The 13,191-nt window shown below is 40.2% G+C and overlaps 1 protein-coding gene across 1 annotated transcript in view; it reads left to right on the forward strand.

The window, feature by feature from the left end:
* LOC119418614 (kinesin-like protein KIF3C) overlaps positions 1 to 13,191 on the forward strand; it is a 20,645-nt gene that overhangs the window by 5,425 nt on the left and 2,029 nt on the right. Inside the window, exons 3-7 of the mRNA XM_037685934.1 lie at positions 6,545 to 6,646; positions 8,023 to 8,145; positions 10,874 to 10,992; positions 11,879 to 11,995; positions 12,100 to 12,208. Of these exons, the coding sequence (XP_037541862.1) occupies positions 6,545 to 6,646; positions 8,023 to 8,145; positions 10,874 to 10,992; positions 11,879 to 11,995; positions 12,100 to 12,208 (570 nt within the window). The remainder of the gene's footprint in view (positions 1 to 6,544; positions 6,647 to 8,022; positions 8,146 to 10,873; positions 10,993 to 11,878; positions 11,996 to 12,099; positions 12,209 to 13,191) is intronic.

Below are 13,191 nucleotides of genomic sequence, written 5' to 3' on the forward strand. Positions count from 1 at the left end.
TCAACAATTCAGCATTCGTTAGCCTAAGAGTAAAAAGCCACTTTGACCAAATTTGTTAAGGAAAAGGACAGAACTATGTGCTTTAGATGTTGCTTCAGTCAATTTAAATTAGTTTTTGTCCAGAAGAGATGGTGATGTTTTTGGATAGTGTCGACATATGGCTTTTTTGTGTGTGTGTGTGTTTTTTTTTTCTGTTAACAAAATATTTCATGAATTACTGGACAAATTTTAACGAAACTCACAGAAAGTGACTCTTGGATGTGCATCAGCTGACTTAAGGAGTACAGCTGATATTAGATGACCTCCCCAGATAACTGACCTTAACAATCACAGAAATTGCTGTAACTCGGGCAATTTTAGAGGAATTGAGTTGAAATTTGGTGTGGCAGTAGCTGAGCGTCATCTCCAACACATATTCAGAGGGCTAACAGATGGTGTGAGATCTTGTGGTTTTGCTGGCGATCAAACATATTGTTATTTACAAGTTTCCACACAAAAAGCTATAAATCCTTTGCCACTTTAAAGATGAACTGATCTTAGACCAAATTAGCATTTTCTGGTTCATAATAAAATAAAATAAAAGTGTGAGTGATTTTGTGCTGATGATGTCTTTTGCTGAATCTCCTTCACGTGTTTAAAATTTAAGGGTTTTAAGTCGCTTAAGTGGGCGGCACGGTAGTGCAGTGGTTAAAGCTGACATATAGAGAAGGTTGCAGGATCACTTTTCAGCCCGGGGCCTTTCTGGCGAGGGGTTTACATGCTCTTCCTGTGCACGTGTGTTTTTCTGTCGGTACTCCAATTAATTACAGACTAAAAAAAATCATGTTTGGTTAGTTGGTTTCTCTAATTGTCTCTACGGGGGTGAGAGTTTGACTACATGTTTGTCTCGTTTGTCTCTGTGTGTCTCTGTGATGGACCAGTGACCTGGAGACAGACAACTTCTCTCCGCGACTCAGAAAAAAGAAGCGGGTAAAGAAGACGGATGGATGGAAGTTGCTGAAGTGGTTTTGCATTGATCTTGACAAAAATGTGAAACGGGAGACATGTCCTCACCGTTTGTCTTCCTCTTTGCTTCATCTTTCATAGTTGGCGTGTCATGACTTTTCCTCCTCTGCCTCGGTCTCTTCCCTGCAAGCTCTGTGTCTCTGAGCTGCACAGACCTGTTGTCGTCAGATGATATTTTTAGCCCCATCGCTCCCAGCAGGACCCAACCTTGCTGCGAATGTCTTGCTGGTGCGGATGAGCCAGCTCAAAATGCAACACTTCCCACTCTCTTTACTTTCCCGTCAGGAAACGGATCGGTTACAGCTAAAAGGAATGGGAGCCGGCACTTCTGGGCACAATATGTGTGCAGCCTGTACTTGTACACACTTATAGAGATAAATAATGTGTTTCAGGGTGCATCATGGGTAAATAACCGTATTATGCAAAAGTGATGATTGTGGAAAGGTTTGTAAAACAGAGTTTGCATGAATCACTTGAAATGTTTGGGAGTGGAGCTGATTTTAAACTACTGCTTTGCTGCTTTGGTGTTTGACTCCACCTCAGCTCATCTCCCCTTAGAGAACCCAAGACGGACATGTCAGACTGATAACGCCCTGACTGCTGTCAGTTAAAACTAAGGCCTTGCAGTCCTTGAAGAATTGTATGTTCAGAAATTACTGAGTTGTAACCGTTTTGCTCAAACCTTGAAAATGAAATATTATGACATCATCTGTTAGCGCTCAGCAACGACCACACCCAGCGTTAGCACAATATCCATAACATTCACTAAGGTATAGAATTTTTTGTGGAGGTTAATAGAGTGAATGTTTGTGGATCATTCACACTATTGTGAATGATCAGTTTTTCTTCCGTATGTTTTTCGGTGTGTTTCTTGTCAAGCTACTTCAACAAATCAAATCAAAACGTTCAGCTCTTTCCGGACAATCCTTCTATGACTTTTATTATTGGTGCAACTTTAGCTTTTTTAAATATTTAGCCTTTTATGCAACTTTTTTTTCCTCATAGAAAATGAATTGAGCTCCTTTTACATCCTTCAGATGTGTTTACAACCTTTTACTGCTCCTTTCACATTTTGTTCTGGTTCACCTTCTTTCAGCTTCCTTGTGCAAATGTAATTTTTTTTCAGCTATTTTCAGCTAATTTAAGCTGTTTTGTGCTCCTTTCAGATTCTTTATGCTAACTACAATATTTTTGAGCTTCTTCTAACTTATTTTTTGCTCATTTCAGCTTGTTATGATCCTTCCAGCTTATTTCTGCAAGTTTCAGCTTTTTCTACTATTTCAGCTACTATTTAGCTGGTTTTATGCAAATTTTAGCTTTTTCAGCTAACTCCATATTGTTTTTAAAATTCATTCTGCGGTTCATGAGATATTTTGCTAACAGGCGAGGAGAAATGTGTTGGGAATCCCCCTCAACTACTACCACAATAAATTTTAGTGCAAAATCTGTAAAACTGACGGAGTTGTAGCCATTTTTGTGCTCGGCTGTGGCAGCCATCTTGGAAGGTGCTGCCTACAAAATGTTATCATGTTTAATTAAACTCTGTCCAGTGATTCATGAAATATTCTGCTAACGCTAAACACAAACAGTCACGCACACAGAAAACGCATCACCTTTTTGCCATTTGTGACAGGTGATAATAAAATGAAATTAACTGTCTTTAAACACATCAACATTCATTTACAGCCACTGTAGTTGATTATTTAGACTTTTTGCAAAGCAAGCTAAACTTTTTCAGGCTTCTTTGTTGCCGTGGGAACAGAAGACTCATGACGATGAGGCCTCTGTCCCGAGGCCAGAAATCTAAGCTCAGGAAGACGAAACTCAACAAGAAGAGACACAAAGAAACTGAAAAGACCCATAGAAAAGTGGAAAGTGACGCGTTGTTCTGGCTTTTTCTGGTTCTGGTTGTGCGTCTGTCCACGATATATGAACACACACACTGTCCTCTTAAGAGCAAACAGAAAAACACACATCATACTGCAGCGGAGGACAGAGGAGTTGTTCAGAGACGATGCAGCACAGAAAGCCTCTTTGTTCCAAGCTCTTTGTGTGTCATTTTCTTTCAGCTTCGTTTAAGATCCGACTCATATCGGGGAGTTCTCCACCCCCACGTGCCTCTCTAGGCCGCTCAGGTGCAGGACTGCACGGCACAAGCAGCAACTTAAACAAGAAATCTGATGTTTAACAAATAATTCATGACTTAAGCGTTAATTAAGAAGAATAAAAGGACCCCGTGAGATCCTCTATGGGGTCACGAAACTGTGCCGAAGCCCAAATTACAGCTTTGCCCCGTTTTCAGCTTTGTTTGCGGCAACATCCAATTAAACCACAATTACTGCGAAAACGCTGCGTTCAGAGCTGAAAACGAGAGGATCCTCTCCTGCAGAGGAGGCCGTCAGGTTTGGACGCTTCAATTTCAGGAAACAAAACGTGCAAAACCAGTAAAAACGTGTTCACAATTAAGAACATTCTGGTTGGAGACTCCAACTTCTCTGATGCAAAAGGAACAGGAATGATACGAAGATTAAAAAATTAAATATCACCAAAAAGACCATTATCAAAGGCTAAATGTTGCAGAGTGAATAAATCCTAAAACTTTATTGTCTTCTTTCATTACCACACTTTCTTTGATCAAATATGTGCTCATAACAGAGTAATGTTTGACTAACATTCGTGCCGTACTGTTTCAAATCAAGTTAATTTTTTTAATAAAGCACATTTGAAAAGTGTTTAATGAAACTTCAAAAAAAGTAATGGGTGTAGATCTAGAGCTGATTAACGTTTGCACTCAACCCCATTTAAGATGGCCGTCATAGCTAAGCGGACTTAGCAAACATAAAAAAGGCTACAACTCAGCCAGTTTGACAGATATTGAGCTATAATTTGGTGTGGTAGTAGCTGAGAGTTGTACTCCCAAACCTAACAGGTCTCACAGTATCCCGAGACCACACATAATGTAATTCACAAGGTTTGACCAAAACAGCGACAGCTCCACCTCTTATCAGGATTTTCATTTTATTTTTTTAAAATGGCACGAAAGGCGGCGGGCGATATGCATTCCTTTAAAGAACACCAGTCCTTTATTTATAAAGCACGTCTGAGTCATTTGATCTTGACCCAGTTGTGAACCTGATTCCCGCCTGAGGCTGTGTGGAGTTTCAGCCGAGCGTCACGTTTCATCATCACGATGATTTTTCGGCTGGCGGCGCCCGTCTGCCTCGTCAGCTCAAACCGTTCACCGACTGCAGCTTTAACTCTCAACGAATCAAATGTGCAATACCTGTGAATGTAGTTTGACTTCATGGAGCTCCACGTGCACTTTCTTTAGTCTTCTATTCATCTGATTTGTTACTTTTGGTTAATAAATATTAATAAATTAAATAGAACCGTGAACTAATTTTTTTGTTATTGGGGTGACATATCTCTTACACCTTGTTCTTCTACATCAGTGGCAAAATGTAATTATGACAAAATGCACATTTTTCCAATTAAGTTTTGTAAAATGCAACTTTATTCAATCCCAGATTATTTAAAAACGGCAGCACATTGCGGATAAAACAAGCGTTTTATGACATTTTTACTTAAAATGGCAACTTTCTGCACACGTCAGCCGTTTCTTCATCATGTCTTTAACGCCGGCTACAAAACAGAATTACTGGGCTATTAAACTGGTGGTTCAGGGGCCACATCTGGCTCACGGTGAACTCAGACCAGACCCACCAATGAGTTCATCTGAAGTAGAACTACATTTTAAACTGTAATTGTGGCTCCCTAAACAATACAGCTGAATAGAGCTGTTAGATACTTTGATACAACAAAGCAAACGTGGACATTTAGGACAATAATTGCCAGAAATGTTGTCTATTGCATGACTTTTATAATATATTTTAAATGAAAGCCATGCTGCTTCTCCTGGAGCTGAAGCTCGATGATTGGTCTGAGCTCCATCTAACATCCTGGAGTCAACGTTTTCAGGGTGACTGAGTAGCGTGATCCGTCAACAGTTTAAACATATTCTCCGGTCAACATTTTACAAATTAGGACCATGTTGTTTGGTCTGGAGACAGTGGGATTGGCAAAAAAGACAGGAGAAATAACTGGAAGTAGCAGAAATGAAGATGTTGAGGTTCTCCTTAGGAGTGACAAGAATGGATACGATGAGGAAATGAGACCATCGGAGGTACAGCACAGGTTGAACAACTGGGAGATAAAGTTAGAGAAGACATGGTTTGGACATGTCCAGAGGAGGGACAGTGGGTATATTGGTAGAAGGTTGTTAGAAATGCAGCTGCCAGGAAAAAGACAAAGAGGAGATATATGGATGCGGTTAGAGAGGACATGGAGGTAGATGGAGTGAGGACAGATGGAGGAGGATGACTCGCTGTGGCGACCCCTGAAGAGGGAAAAGCTGAAAGAAGAAGAAGAAGACAGGTGTTGTCCTGGTCCTCCATGCAACAATGAAGACACACTTGAACCATGACAGCACCGCAACACCCAGAGCCTTCAACATCTTGGGACAAATCTCCTCCAATGCCTCTGAGGAGTTTTTTTAACGACCTCAGGTCGACACGGTAATGATCCAGAGAGATCCACATTTTTCTGATTAAAAACCACGGCCGTGATGCTGATAGTAACGGCACAAAGACGCCGACAAAATCTGGTCAGAGGTGAAACTCTGCCTCGGGTGGAGTATCGGCGACTGCCAAACAAACTGAGTTGCCGAGCAGCTGAAGAGGGGAAATTGTTGTTGACGCACCCGTTGTTTAAAACATAAATCCAAGCTGCAGTAAAGATTCTTTTATCGGTGTCAAGTTCTTCATATTCCAAGGCAAAACATCCGTGAATCATATATATCCCAGAGCAGCGTACAAAACTACGCGAGGATATCGCGTATCTGGGAGTTTAGGATGGAGCGAGAGATGAATGGACAGGACTGGCATCTTGTCACCAGTAATGAGGGCACTGTAGCTACTGGTTTGAACCCGTCACCTGTGGTTAAGAAGGGTGGATCCTGATCCTGGATACAAGCGGCTGAAATAAGCTTCCTTCAAAGGGTGGCCAGGCTCAGCCTTACAGATGAGCCGAGGAGCTCAGTCGTCCAGAGAGCTCAGAGTAGAGCCGCTGCTGCTCCTCATCGAAACAAGTCGGCTGAGGTGGTTCAGACATCTGATTAGGATGCTGGGAGGAGATTATGGGGCAGACCCAGAACTCACTGGGGAGGTCTCTGTCATCTCTTTGGTCCTGTGAACACTTAAGGAGCTGAAGAGTATCTAAGAAGTGGGATGTCTAGGTTTTCCCGTTGCCTTGGCGACCCGACTGCAGACAATCTGCAGAAAATTGATGAATGAACAGAGACATGCTCTTGATGTACTGTACCTTTAAATGAGATGAACTGAAGATGCTTAGCTGATCCCTTGGTATCAAGATTCACCTATTTCTGTTAGTTTACTGACTCTTTCCCTGGATAGCTGGTTTCGATTGACTTTTATTGTGCTTTGTAAAAAAATGTATACAAATATTGCTCGTACCTTTTCAGGCCATGGAGAGCAAGCTGCTGGTTGGAGGGAAGAACATCATCGATCACACCAATGAGCAGCAGAAGATGCTTGAGATGAAAAGGCAGGAGATTGCTGAGCAGGTAACGCAGCCACTTGTTTGCTTTCATGTAATTTTTAATTTTCTTTAATAGTGTGAATGTTTATGAAGCATTCACAACATTGTGGTCCATTTTTCTTACGTACATTTTTCGGTGTGATTCTCGTCCTGCGGTTTTCAAGCTATTTCAGCAAATCATATTAAAACGTTCAGCTCTTTCAGGACAATCCTGCTATGACTTTTGATATTGGTGCAACTTTAGCTTTTTGAAATATTTAATATTTTTTGCCTTTTTTTTTCATAGAAAATGAATTGAGCTCATTTTACATCTTTCAAATGTTTAGATCTGTTTACAACCTGTTACTGCTCCTTTCACCTTTTGTTCAGCTTCTTTCAGCTTCCTTGTGCAGTTACAGTAAACTTTTTTTAGCTACTTTCTGCTAATTTCAGCAGTTTTTTAGCTGTTCTGTGCTCCTTTCAGATTATTTTTAACTACAGTTTTGTGCTTCTAATTTCTTTCAGCTAATTTCAGCTTATTATGTTCCTTTCAACTTCTGCAAATTTCAGCATTTTCTGCTATTTCAGCAACTTTTTAGCTGCCAATTTAAGCTTTTTCAGCTAATTCCACATTTTTTGTACTCAACTCTTTTCAGCGTAGTTCAGCAAAAATGTGGTGTCTCCACTTGCTTCTTGTAATTTCAGCTTCTTTATGCTTTTGTTAGCTATTTTTCAGCTGTTTTTTGCTAATTTCAAGGTTGTTTTTTTTTTAAATTTAGATAATTTCCATTTTTTGTGCTCATTTCTGCTTTTTTCAGCCTAATTTGGCAAACGTGTTCTTTCTGCTTTTTTATGCTAATTCAAGCTTGTTTTAACTTTTCAGCTACCTTTTTAAAAAAAAACATTTTTTCAGCTAATTTCAAGTGCTACTTTCAGGCTAATAAACTTATTTATGCTAATTTCAGCTTGTCATGTTAGTTTCAGCTTTTCATGCTATTTCAGCTACTATTTAGATGTTTTATGTTAATTTTTGTTTTTTCAGCTAATTCCACTTTTTTAAACTTGTTTCAGCTCTTTCCACTTCATTCTGGCAGTTTAAGCTTCTTTCTGCCTTTTCAGCTACTTTTCAGCTATTTTAGTTTTTTTCTTGTTTTTTTGGCTAATTTCCTACATTTTGTGCTAATTTCTGCTTATTCAAGCTTAATTCAGCAAATATGTGTTATTTCTGTTTTCTTTTGCTACTTTAAGCTAATTCATTTCTTTTTAATCAATTTCAGCTGTTTTTCAGCAAGTTCTTCTACAATAAGAATTCACACTGCATTTTTGCAGGAAATGCAATTTCTCTAGTGTAAACTGCTTCCTGGTCAACTCGTAAATCTCAAACTGTGGACGTTTACCTCATGATGTTGTTTGGTGTTTCAGTCCCGTAGGGAGAGGGAGATCCAGCAGCAGATGTTCAGCCAGGATGAGGAGACGCTGGAGCTGAGAGAAACCTTCACGTCTCTGCAACAAGAGGTCGAAGCCAAAACCAAGAAGCTTAAGAAGGTAAAACATCCAAAGTGAAGCGATGCAAAGAAGACTCAAGGGTTTATCTGTAAATTAGTCCAAAAAGCCACACAGATGTACATTTTCCTCACTCACTCTTGTTATCCTAATGTAAGAACGTTCTGATCACTCTTCTTCTAGAGACCGGTTGTTGTTTTTTACTTTAAACTTTACTAACAATCCCTTTACTTTTACTCGAGCTTGTTCTCGGTGCAGGACTGTCCCTTGTCTTCGATCCTGTATGTGGTGTTCATGGACAGCATCTCAAGAAGCAGTCCTAAAGAAGAAGGTGTCTGGTTGGGGAACCTCAGGGTCGCGTCTCTCCTTTATGCCGATGATGTGGTTCTGTTGGTGTCTTCAGGCCAAGATCTTTAGCGTGTACTGGGGTGGATCACAGACCAGTGTGAGGTGGTGCCTCAGGTGGCGTTCAAGAATCTGGGCGTCTTGTGAACGAGTAGGATAGAGCGGGAGAGATTGGGACCTCGTCCTCAGTAATGAGGACGTTGATCGGTCGGTCGTGGTGAAGAAAGCGTTGAGTCGAAAGGCAAAGGTTTCAATTTACTGGTCTGTCTATGTTCCAACCCTCATTTATGGTCATGAAGTTTGGATCACGATTGAAAGAACGAGCTAGTGGCCGAAATAAGCTTGTTTTGTAGGGTGGTCGGGCTCAGCCTTAGAGATAAGGTGAGGAACTCCATCATCTGGGAGGAGCTCAGAGTAGATTCACTGCTCCTTCACATTTAGAGGAATCAGCTGAGATGTTTCAGACATCTATTAGGTTGCCTCCTGGACACCTCTTCTTGGAGGTTTTCTGGGAACACTTCACTGGGAATAGACCCTGGGGAAGACCTAGAACCTATCTTCTCTGGCCTGAGAAATCCTCTAGGTCCTCCAGGAAGAGCTGGAGAGTGCTGCTGAGGAGAGGTCTGGACCTGCTGTCTCCATTCAACCACAAATAAGCATTAGAAGATGGAGATGGAGACTTTAAAGCCCACGTTCATTATAAAATTATAACAAGTTAATGTTTGGGTTCAGAATTATTCTCTCCAGTATAAACAAAACATTAAAAAGGTTAACAGTGTGAATGTTTATGAAGCATTCACACTATTGTGATCCATTTTTCTTCCGTACATTTCGGCATCTTTCTCATCCCGCAGTTTTCAAGCTATTTCAACAAATCATGAATCAAAACGTTCGGCTCTTTCAGGAGAAGTGAGCTATAACTTTTGGTATTGGTGCAACTTTAGCTTTTTGAAATATTTAGCCTTTTCCGCCACTTTTTCCTCACAGAAAATGAATTGAGCTCATTTTACATCCTTCAAATCTTTAGATCTGTTTACAAACTTTTACTGCTCCTTTAACATTTTGTTCTGCTTCAGCTTCCTTCTGCAAATTTAAACTTTTTCAACCAATTTCAGCTGTTTTGTGATCTTTTTACATTCTTTGCGCTAATTTCAGCTTGTTATACCCCTTTCTGTTTATTTCTGCAAGTTTCAGCTTTTTCTGCTATTTCAGCTTCTATTTAGCTGTTTTTATGCTAATTTTAGCTATTTCAGCTAATTCCACATTTTTGCAGTAATTTTGAGTTTTTTCCCCCTAATTCAGGGAAAATGTGCTGTCTCCACTTCTTTCTGGTAATTTAAGCTTCTTTCTGCTTATTTTTAGCAACTTTTCAGCTTTTTTTTTTTTTGGCTTTTTTTAGATAATTTCCATTTTTTTGTGCACATTTCTGCTTCATTCAGCCTAATTGAGCAAACATGTTCTTTCTGCTTTTTTCTGTTAATTTCAGCATGTTCTACGTTTTCAGCTAGCTTTTTAGCATATTTTAGCTAATTGCTGCTGTTTTCAGATAAATTAACATTTTTCATGGTAATTTCTGCTACTTTCCACCTAATTAACTCATTTCTGCTAATTTCAGCTTGTTATGCTTCTTTCAGCTTAAATATGCTAGGTTTAGCTATTTTGATATTTCAGCTAGAGAGGACATGAAGGTAGTTGGAGTGAGGACAGAGGATGCAGAGGACAGAGTGAGGTGGAGGAGGATGACTCGCTGTGGCGACCCCTGAAGAGGGAAAAGCCGAAAGAAGAAGATATTTCAGCTACTATTTAGCTGCTTTTAGGCTAATTTTAGCTTTTCCAGCTAACACCACATTTTTTAGCTTATTTCAGCATTTTTACCTCCTTCTGGTAGTTTAAGCTTCTTTCTGCCTTTCAGCTACTTTTCAGTAATTTCATTGATAATTTCAGCCATTTTTTAGCTACTTCCTTGTTTTTCTGCTAATTTCTGCTTATTTAAACCTATTTCAGCAAATATGTGTTATTTCTGCTTTCTTCTGTTTATTTAGGCTTGTTCTTCCATTTAAGCTACATTTCAGCATGTTGTTTTAGCTAAGTTCAGCTGCTTCTGAGCAAGTTCTTCTGCAATAAGCATTCACTTTCTCTAGTTAATGGTAAATGTAGCTTCTTGTTATAAATCCTTTAAAAGGCATTTCTCACTCACATTAGAGAATGGACTTGAGCTGCAGCATCACAGTTCAGGCAGAGTAGTGTTACTCAACAGCACTCGAGGAAAGAGAGCGGCGTGCTGCGCTACGGTGTGCTCCCATCAGCTGCTGGCTCACTCAGAGCTCCCAGTGTCGTTGCCATGGGCGACCAGGCTGCAGCAGGCCGAAGACCAGAACGTCAGCGGCTCGTTCGGCCCCTCTCACCGTCTGTTTTCTCCTTTCAGCTTTACGCCAAGCTGCAGTGCATCAAGGCGGAGATCAAGGACGTGAACGACGAGCACGTGAGGAGCCGCCAGGAGCTGGAGCAAACCCAGAACGAGCTCACCAGAGAGCTAAAGTTCAAGTGAGTCGCGCAAACACCCCGTAACACGCTTCACTGGAGTTTTATTCTGAAAGAAGCTGAAAAATGGATTACCGTATTTTTCGCTGTATAAGTCGCACCTTTTTGCACACATTAGCATGCCCCGCGACTTATACAGCAAAGTGATTTATGTTTTTTCTCCATATTTCTAACCCAATTTTTGGCTGAGATCTGATGATTTCAGTCATTCTGACATGGAAAATATTGAACACTACCATTTTCAGCCACTAGAGGGCCCTCGACTAATATGGCAAGCCAAGTGTCTCATTAATATGTAAAAGTGGCTATTAATGAGACACTTGGCTTGCCATAGCAGCCACCTTCGTCTCGCTCTGCAACTCCTGGAGCAAACGTCAAATCAGCTGCATTTCGCTGCCCAGATGAAATGCAGCTGATTTGATCATTAAAGTGCATTTATTAAGGAAAAGACGTGCACGTTCCCGCCATTTGGCAGCCAATCAATTTTTGGCACAACACCGACCGACGTTTCCAGGTGGTCAGCGGTGACACACAATAGATGTGACTTATACGGCGAAGCAACAAATTTTTATTTTATTTCCACTTTATTAGACATATTTGGACTGATGCAATTTAGACGTGGTGCGACATGTATGGCGACAAGTACGGCAAATATGTTGTAAAGCAACAAAAAGAGACTCGAGTGCTTTAAAGTGGAGTACAGTTTGGAGAGACATGAACTTCAGAGAGCCAAGTTTAGTTTGTGTTCGTAAAGAGAGAGTTTTTATTGATGGAAAACATGACAAAGTTCAGTGTTTCAGCCTTGAATCTCCAGCCTGGAGATTACAGAGCATCAAAGGCATTCGACTGTAACGCCATCTTCGTCTCGCTGTGCACGTTGTCCACGCAGGTATCTGATCATAGAGAACTTCATCCCTCCGGAGGAGAAGAATAAGATCATGAACAGGCTGACGTTTGACCCCGAGGAGGATCAGTGGAAGTTCAAGCCTTTCGTTTCTGCAGAGAGGTCAGAAGTGCTTTCACATGAAAATGTGCTGCGTTCAGAAGTTCATCAGAGACCCAGCTGCTGTTTACTCATCGCCTTGTTTTGTGCGTGTCCCATTTGAACAGTAAATCCTCACAGATGAAGAAAAGGCCGGTGTCCGCCGTCGGATACAAACGACCCATCAGCCAATACGCCAGGGTTGCCATAGCGATGGGACCTCATTCCAGATACAGGGTGAGTGTGTGCGTTTGGACTGGTGTTAGTGGGACGTAAAGCCGTTTACAGCAGGCAGCATCTGTTCCCTGAAGGCAACATTGACTCAGAGCAACTAAAGTGGGCAGGGAAATAAATATTCTTCTTGACAGATCATTTGGAGAACAATTTCACTTTTTTTTTTTAAATCAGAACAAGTTGAAGCTGATTTGTTGTAAATTTGTTTTTAATAAAAAAGGCTCTGAGGCGCCCTCTGATCTGATTTGGGTTTGCTGTTTTGTTTAAGAGACAAACATCTGTTTAACAGTATTTTTATATTTTTTTGTTTTTGCAAAACTAAAAAAAACAACTAACACAAATAAATCTTAAGTAATGTAAAAAAAAAAAAGAACATTGGGGCTTATGCATGCTGAGTCAGCATTTTTACACTGTTGTCTTTTTTATTATTTTAAAGGTTCCTTTTGTTTTTCCGGGTGTTTTCTGTAATCTTGTGTGTACTTTGTGCTCATAAAAAATATTTAGCTCCTTCAGGAGGTGGCTGCTTTGACGTTTGGTGGAACTTTTCAAAATACTTAGTTTTATTTATCAAGATACCTCCATTAAAAATACACTGAGATCTCTTCAGCTCCTTCAAAAACATTATTGTCTTTAAAATCTGCTCCTTGTGCTGCTTTTAGTTTATTTTTAAATAGTTTTTTAGCTACTATTTTGTGTCGTAACTGTTGCTTTCTACACATAGCTTTTAGCTAGCCTTGTACTTCTTTTAACAAGTCTTTTGCTACTTTTACCTTCTAGCTAACCTTTGGCTACTTTTACCTATAGTCTTTTGCTACTTTTAGCTTTTAGCTACCTTTCAGCTTATTTTATCTTTCAACTTGCATCTTCCTCCTTTTAGTGTTTAGCTAACCTTTTGCTACTTTTACCTTCTGCCTAATCTTTGTCTGCTTTTAGCTAGCTTTTTACTTCTTTTAGCTATAGTCTTTTGCTCCTTTTATCATTTAGCT

This window comes from Nematolebias whitei, chromosome 12, assembly GCF_014905685.2.
Source record: "Nematolebias whitei isolate Nwh7 chromosome 12, NemWhi1, whole genome shotgun sequence".
Classification (NCBI taxonomy): domain Eukaryota; kingdom Metazoa; phylum Chordata; class Actinopteri; order Cyprinodontiformes; family Rivulidae; genus Nematolebias; species Nematolebias whitei.